This window comes from Branchiostoma floridae, chromosome 9 (assembly GCF_000003815.2).
Source record: "Branchiostoma floridae strain S238N-H82 chromosome 9, Bfl_VNyyK, whole genome shotgun sequence".
Classification (NCBI taxonomy): Eukaryota; Metazoa; Chordata; class Leptocardii; order Amphioxiformes; family Branchiostomatidae; genus Branchiostoma; species Branchiostoma floridae.
This window is the reverse complement of record NC_049987.1, coordinates 21,392,081-21,400,372: the sequence shown is the minus strand read 5'-3', so window position 1 is coordinate 21,400,372 and position 8,292 is coordinate 21,392,081. Positions and strand designations below refer to the sequence as shown.

Genomic DNA, 8,292 nt, shown 5'->3' with positions numbered 1-8,292 from the left:
GTAGGGTTAGGGTTAGAGTTAAGGTTAGAGTTAGGGTTAGAGTTGTGTTGTGATAGCTTGTGATGTTGTTTTTCATGCTCACATTTGTTTTGGGATGCCCAGACATTGTCAGCCATTTTATCGAATCAGTATGGCGTTATTATTTTGGAAAGCTCTTGGACAGATGTAATGTGTATTCACTTGACATACACAAAAATATCCCCCTGAGCACTCACAGCAAACCTTGCCTTGCAGCAGTGGAATGGAGAGTGGGACACCATGGTTCAGATGGCCTCCGCAGCTCCAAACGAAACTGAACCCAACCAGACCAGGTACAGGCCGCTGGAAGAGTTCCACATCTTCGTCATTGCCAACATCCTGCACCGTCCTATCGTGGTCTTTGCAGACACCTCAGTCCGAGATGATGAAGGCAACTCTTGGGCTCCGATCCCGTTTGGCGGCATCTACCTTCCCCTTCTCCATACACCAGCAGAATGTGTCCGCTCTCCGATTCTCCTGGGATACAACAACCAGCACTTCACTCCTCTGCTGACGACCCAGACACCGCCCCAGAATGGTGCCTCTCCATCTACACAGCATCCTCCACAGACCATCTCCTTGATGAGGCAGACTGGGGAGAGGCTGCCAGTTCAGTACATTCTCCCTGAGGAGGAGGATAGAGATGTGCTGTCTGAGTATCTCAACATCATTCCAGCTGCAGACAGTAGTGATGACACCCTGCTGGCTGCACTTGACATCACTCCTCTCCCAGACCATCTGAACCTCTTTAAGGACTTGGTTGAGTGTGACTGTGAAGGGACTCCCCAGCAAAGGAATGGCTCTCTGACTCTGTCTTCATTTCAGAAGCCAGTAAGCGTTGTACGTCCCCTGGCCAAAGCTACATCTAACAGTCCCACAGACAACACTACACGCACAACTGAAAGTATGCGCATGCCTGTGCCATGTACAGAGGATGTGGATGGACCACAAGCCAGTCACAGTCCAATGGATGAGAGCCTTCTGAGGATGAAGCTTCATCAAGGGGAACAAACTGCAACAGTGGTGAACCCAGAACAGTTGAGAATGGCACCACCTGACTATGCAGCAGCGACTGTACCACCACTGCCTATTCAAGAAAACATTGCTACCTTATCAAACTTTGGACAATCACAACATACCATAGCAGGACCTTCTGGCAGCTCATCAGTCCAACCAAGGGCATCTGCACCACCACTGCCGTCACAAAGGAACATAGCCAATCCTTTAAATGGAGCAGACACTGGAAGATCACAAGTACAGCAACATGTAGCAAATGAGGAAGGTCAGCACTCTGATGGCATGATTATGCAAGACATTCACAGGACCCCAAATGGTAGGAATAAGAACTCTCAAAATGATGGATCTGTGAGTGCAGCTTCCAGGCCAAGTTACGCTGCAGCAGTGAAAAGCAATCCTGGACCCGTACCTCGACAATCTGCACCAAAACCAAAACTTTTCTCCGCCCCACCCAGAAAACCAACCTGCAAGAATCCAGAGTGCAAAGGGTCCCCCTGTCCCCAGAATGGAGGGTACTGTACAAAGTGCCACAGGAAGAACTCAGCAGAGAAGAGGAGAGAGAGGAGAGAGAGTTTGACATCTCGGCAGGGCAGCTCCTCTAGGGCAGGCACACCTGTACATATTGGTAGGACAGTCAACCAGAAGCACAAGCAGAAAGGAGCACAGACAATGAAACCAAAGAGGCCTCAGACCGCAGTCACCTCATCCTCATCCTTGGTGGTACAGAAGTCTCAACAACAGCAAGCTAGAGGGAAGTCAACAGGGGAGCATTCTGACAGAAACACTCAGCGTTCAGGCACACTAGGGCCACACCAAAGTTACAGTCCTGAAACCCCACCAAGTAAAGTATTTGAAGCCTCCATGCAAGCCAAGAGGAATACAAGCAGCATTCGAGGTAAACCTGCCAGCTTTGCCCGAACCTATGCCACAGATGTGCCTTCCCAAGTACAATTACCTGGTCCTGCTCAATACCCAGACCTTGGTGGAACCTGTAAGATGGCAGGTTGTTCAGGACTAGGACTACCTCAAGCAGGCGGCTTCTGTCTGGACTGTTGGAGTAAACAGGAGGATGCAGCATTAGTCAACATGCAGCAAAGCCAAACAGCCAATAGCAGAGCTCAGGTCAGCTCTAGGGCACCCAGGAACAACTACAAAGAAGCTAAAAGAAAGGCAAACCTTCCTGCTATGAGGAATGGCGGGATCAACCCAGCTCTACAGCCATGCACAGCCCCAAGTTGTGAGGGTGTTGTGGATGAACGTGTACATGCAGCTCTCTGCCCGGAATGTTTCTCCCATCTGGAAAGGAGGAACAGCAGTCCAACTCAGAGTCAGGCTGGTAGTGGTGGTGAGTTTCCTCATGATGCGCATCAAAATATCTTTATCAGCACCACTATTCAGAGGTAATGCAGCCAAACAACTTGATAAAAGAAGAATGTAATACATATCTTGTCCTAGCAACTGTCAAAACTGACATCTTTTCATTCTGTCTATTCCATCGTAATGGGTTTAGAGAAATACATTTGTATGTTGACTCACAAATAGACCATGATGTCTAAGCTGTTAATAGTCATTTAAGCTGTTCACTACCACAAGTGTAGGTGTCCATATGATGTATACTTCATCAGTCAGTTTTTTTGCTGTAATTTCTTTGTAGTCTGCACTCTAGACTTAACAGTTGTTAGTCTTGTGTTAACATATGTACAAACCTTCTCATTCTGCAGGTGCAGCAGATAGCCTTAGGAGCCCCAGCACTTCCACAAGTGCTCCGTCACCTGTACAGCCAGCTGTACACTTTGCACAGGAGCCAAATGTGCAGAGATGTGTGACCAAGGGCTGCAAGAGGAGTGCCACAAGGGAGAACGGCTTCTTCTGCGGTATACATGCTGCAAGTGGGAACCTTCAACAGGGATGGTCTCACCATCAGGGCTCCACCAATAACACATCTCAGCAGTTCCAATCATACACCCAGCCCCCCTCTATCTCTTCAAGTGCACCAATATCGCTCACTTTTAATGGGACTGTTGAACAACTACATGTTCATCACCACCACTATCCAGCCCAAAATGTACCCCAGAGCAATGGAACAGGTGGTCTTGAATCACAGCCACGGTCTCCATTTAGTGCCCAGGAAGCACCACAGAGTGGTCTCGGAATGAGAGGATCCGAGTCAATGCCTTGGCAATCCAACGGTTTTCCATCTCGCATGCACAATAATGGGGCAGCAGCTCCTGTGTCAGAGTATGGTCCTGTCTGCCCAAAATGTGGAAAACCTGGCAATGCATGGTTCAATGACCTCTGCCAGAAATGTCAGCAACAGCAACAAAAGTAGCACAACAAAAACTCTGAAAATAGAAGTGCCAGATATACATGTAGTAATAATCATTTGAGACATGCAGCAAACTATTTTAGTCATTGAAATGTAATTTGTAAATATGTGTACAAACATGATACAAGTATAAATCTTTGACATGCCAAAGTTTGAAAAGAAAAAGATTTTTAAAAGATGAAAAAAATAGCAAAGCATACAAGAATACAACAACAAAATTAGTCTTAACCTATTGACCACGGAAAAGTGGACCTAAAAAAATGACTTTGCGACTTCAGCTTACAGATGTGTCCTACCCCGGTATGTGGCAGAGACTGCCAATCTCATATAGGAATTAATGTTCTGCCATTGAACTGAACTAACCTGTGGAAGACAGCAGAACTATTACCATGCCTGAGCTCACCAGAAGCTCCCAATTACATGTACCTCACATGTACCAAGAAGTCCTTGCTGGATCAAGGGACAATACAGCAGTTTGCTGTGAACTACTCTACTTCTACCTACATGAAGAACATGGCCTAGGAAGTGACCATATTTTACTACAATCTACTCAGCCACAAACATTCCAGATGACTATGCATTCCTTCACAGAAGAACTAGGAACATTTTTTAGGAAGAGAACATTACAATGAACCATATGACTCAACAGTCTCCATGAAGGGATTGACAGACTGACATCTTCATGGGAATGACGGTTCTTCTGAGAGAAACTTGATGCAGTTTAGCTCACTGAAGAGCTTACATCATGACAGAGTGATAACAGAGAAGAGAGACACCATGTATGGTATTTACCTGGTTCATTGTACAGAGGAAATTCCCCAAGCTCTTTCTCACAAGCAGAACAAACAGTGGACATGAGCTTCACGTCCTGTCCTAAGGACTGCGACCTTTTCCCCGTATCGTGCATGTCGGGTAAGCTTCAACAGTCGGGATTCAAATGTACGACTCGCCACTAGCCACTAGACTATACCTGCAACTCAGAGTAGGCATCACATGCATTTTTGTTTTCCTGTGACAACAGCCAGGATTCAATATTTCAAACTCTAGAGGCAAGGTCAATAACTAATGGACCATGCCTGCAACAAATCATGTACTTCAGTTCTAACCCTTAAACAGTGGGACCGCGTAGCACAGTGGTATTGTGTTCGGCCCGTGACCAAGAGGTTGCGGATTCGAATGCAGCTGCGTGTCACCGGTCTTGTGTCCTTGGGAAAGGCACTTTACACGACTTTCCTCACTTTACTCAGGTGAAAATGGGTACCTAGCTTTGGCTAGGGGCCGTCCCTCGGATAGGACGTTAAATGGAGGTCCCGTGTCTGGGGAGAGCCATACCCCAGGCACGTTAAAGAACCCGCCACACGTGCGATGGTGCGGTGTGAGTGGTCCAAAACCTTCAGTACCTTGGCCGCACCTGGGGCAATTGCTGTCGTATTGAGGTCACCTGAGTGGCGACGAATGGCAGCTCGCTCCAGACACTTGCGACAGTCGTATTGAGGTCACCTGAGTGGTGCCGAATGGCAGCTCGCTCCAGACCCTTGCGATTTAGCCCCGCCCATTGTAAGCTCCTCGCAATTCAGCCCCTGGCTGCAAAGAGTGAGTAGTCGGCCCACCCAATAAACTGCCCTATAAAATGCTATTAATGCCAGGGTTGGCCGCTTACCTCCGAAAAGAACCCCCGAACAAGGCCGAAGTCCCTAACTTCCGGGGTTCGTGCACTACACGTGCGCAAAGCTGCTACTCTGGCGGAATACGCTATCCTGGTTATAACCGGGCACAGCACACAGGACATCTGTGTGTGCCAGATTTACTCGGGCTTGGCAGTTTAAGGGCTAAGTTCTGGAAATTTAGCCTATGGATGCAAGGAAACATGTACAAGTCATCAGCCTCCACTACAACAGGAGAAATAAATACAGCAGCTGCTGCACTAAATAGGGCTGCTTTAAGGTTGCATGTACTCTACATTCAAGAATTGTATCCTTGAAGGTTTTGTTCTGAACTGTTATTGAAAGTGTTGTCTGCATCATTGTTATTCTATGATTTTCAACATTCCTTATCCAAAAGCATCCCTTAACAGTTCATACCAGAGTTTATGTTGTTCTACAATGTACATAGATGTCTGGGAGGAAAGAGTAGAACTGGTCCAGGCAACTCACCTGTGATGATAATCAACTTGTACTGGAGTTGAGGCTTGTGTTTGGCCTATTATGTACATATGTGTAATTTAGATTTGTTTGTTGTATCTTTGTGGGTCAGCCGTCATCAGCTTGAATAGACTGCCTAGGCTGGCCCAGTGTAATGACTTGTTGTCATTTTCAATAAATAAATAAACAATGTGCGCTTCATTCAAAATTCTATATATTAGAATCCGATCTTATGATTTTTATGTTGTTTCAGCTTTGTTACCAATTTGTATGTTAGGAAAACATTAAATCTTTGGAATTCTCTGTTTTCAGTTCAATGTCTGATTGAGTAAAAAAATTTAGGAAAGACAATTGATATTGAGTGTAATTTATTCCAATCCTCAGGAGTAATAGCAAAAGGAAAGAGGCCTGGAGAAGAGGATCTGTGTAACCAGTATCAACATACCAAGACAGTGCAGGTGTCTCAGACTAACAGTGACTCTCAACAGTGACAGACATCTCCTGTGGTTTCAGATGATAGAAGACTAAGACAAAATCTCAGATATAATGGAATAAATAATAATTATGTGAATTTACTTGTAGTCTGAAAGAACAACTTTAATGTGTAACTATATTGTTCTGTGTATCTGTATATGTGGGTGGGGCATATGAGTGTAGGATTATTATTATCAATCTGAGGTTTCTGTTCACTTGACTGGCTAAAGCCAATATTTACTGAAGCTTCAAGTAGTAACTCTGTAAAGGAATGTGCAATACTGTTTTCATTTTGATAAGCTTGACAACAAAATGATAAATGATGTCTTGGAGAAGATACTTAGGAAATGAAAGTGTTCTCTATAAATTGCAATTGCATATGCTAGACTGCTGAGAACTACTCAAGACCTGAACTGGTGAGAACAGTCTATTAAGTCTGCCACTGTTTGTGCCTTCACAACATTGGGTCATTATGATTACAACATTCCTTCATAAAAACCTCTATAGAAATTCAGTACAATATCAGCTGGCTGAACAGGAAATATTTTTGATACCTGGAAAAGGAGAGATATTAATGATATATAATAGTATATACAGGTAAAATAAGTAAAATATAATTGGCAGAAGCGCTGGAATGCCACATACAGTGTTTTGAAGAAGTTTGTAGGTAGCAAAGATTGTAATAAATGAGAGACAGTAGTTCTGGCACTACCTTCTTATGACATTGTCAGGATAAGGTTAGCTAGGCATTATTTCTACTGCCATAATATTAGGGTTTGCTCTTCCATACTTGTGAATTGCAGATTGCAATCCACATTGGAGGGCTCTCTTACAAGATAGCCTTCAAGTTAAAAAAACTACGTAATAAGTTTATAGATGTGCAGGCCAGGGCTTACATTTACATGTCGGTGTGACAGGTGCTTCTGAATCAATTTAAGGCCACTGCAATTGATATCCTTGGTTCTCTGGGTTTTTTTTGTTTGTTTAAAACTATAGCAAGCAGACATCATGAAAGCATAGGGCATGGACATAAACTTGTTTATGAATAAGATAGCATTCACAACGTAAGACTGCGCACTAAGGCATCAACCTAGTCCCTGGGCTTTGTCCTGATTGTTTTTCTAGTTAAGCATGTTTTAAAAAGTTTGTGGTCCAAGAACCAGCAAATTAATTGGTGTCGCCTAATCTAATGACTAATTCTGTGTACGTTATATCAAACCTGTGCCTTGAATCTGGAACTGATCACATGATGAATATAATTAACCTTCGATTTGAATTAGATATTCAGAAATAGGAATAGTATATGTTATGTAGCTTCCTTAGCCGGTTCTATGGATCTGTTTTTTTCTGATGTCATATCAGATCGAGTGTGGTTGGTTTCTATTTCACTCAGAGACAACTACAGTTACACTCTAAGTGTAATATGATTATGGTTATATGGCTGTGCCATATGTTGGAATACTTAAAGTGTTTTTGAGGACTTGGAAGTGAGGGACACAATTGGTGAGACTGGACTTTGCAGTGACTTGGTAACAGAAATATAGTCCTGTATGTTGACAGTTTAACATATAGGCACCGGTACCTGCATCATTAAAAACAAAAGGGGTTTAAAATTGTCTTCCTAACTTACAGAGAACAATCATGTTACCTTGCATGAACCAAATACTGTAAGATAGTCTGCAACTTGCCATATTTCTCTGATTGGGTGACAGGCTCAATAAAAGTTAAAACAGGAACTTCATGTGGCTCCAAATGTCTTACTGAGAGACGACTGTGGTGAGAAAGATGTTGGTTAGCTGAGGAATGAATCCATTCTACTTGTATAGATGTCATACTGCAATTCTTGATTTATCACTGGTAACTTAATTTTAGCGACACTATTCAACCGCTGAAATGTCATCTTAATTATTCAATCTATGTGCCGAAGCCATACACGCATGTACGTCCTTGCACACGTGAATATGTCGTCTGTTTTAGCAAGTCCAAGTGAACTGATCATGTGACCATTTAGCTACAGTAAGCTGCACTTCCTTACAGACAACTAGGAGGAGCAGGCGTACTATCACCAGCCAAAGTACCAAGCAACATGTATGATGACGAGTCGACAACAAACTCTGAACACTAAACAGAAAACTGCAAGTCTCTGAACACCCCTACAATGTTTTGGGGAAGACATTTATCTTGGGCAACTTGAAAAGACCAGGTAGAAAATATTCAAGCTCCTTGGATCAGCAGATTCTTCAATTTGTATTTCTGGACTTTCAGGAAGATAACAGGAAATAACTTGGAAAACAAAATGTTTAAGTGATAACCATT

General features: G+C 43.6%; 1 protein-coding gene across 1 annotated transcript; it reads left to right on the top strand.

The window, feature by feature from the left end:
- Window positions 1-178: 178 nt before the first annotated feature.
- On the top strand, window positions 179-3,713 carry LOC118423658 (tumor necrosis factor alpha-induced protein 3-like). The gene is made up of 2 exons (XM_035831893.1): window positions 179-2,380; window positions 2,757-3,713. Exons 1-2 carry the CDS (start codon window positions 259-261, stop codon window positions 3,362-3,364), a joined length of 2,730 nt encoding a protein of 909 aa, XP_035687786.1. The 5' UTR covers window positions 179-258; the 3' UTR covers window positions 3,365-3,713.
- The last annotated feature ends 4,579 nt before the right edge of the window (window positions 3,714-8,292 follow it).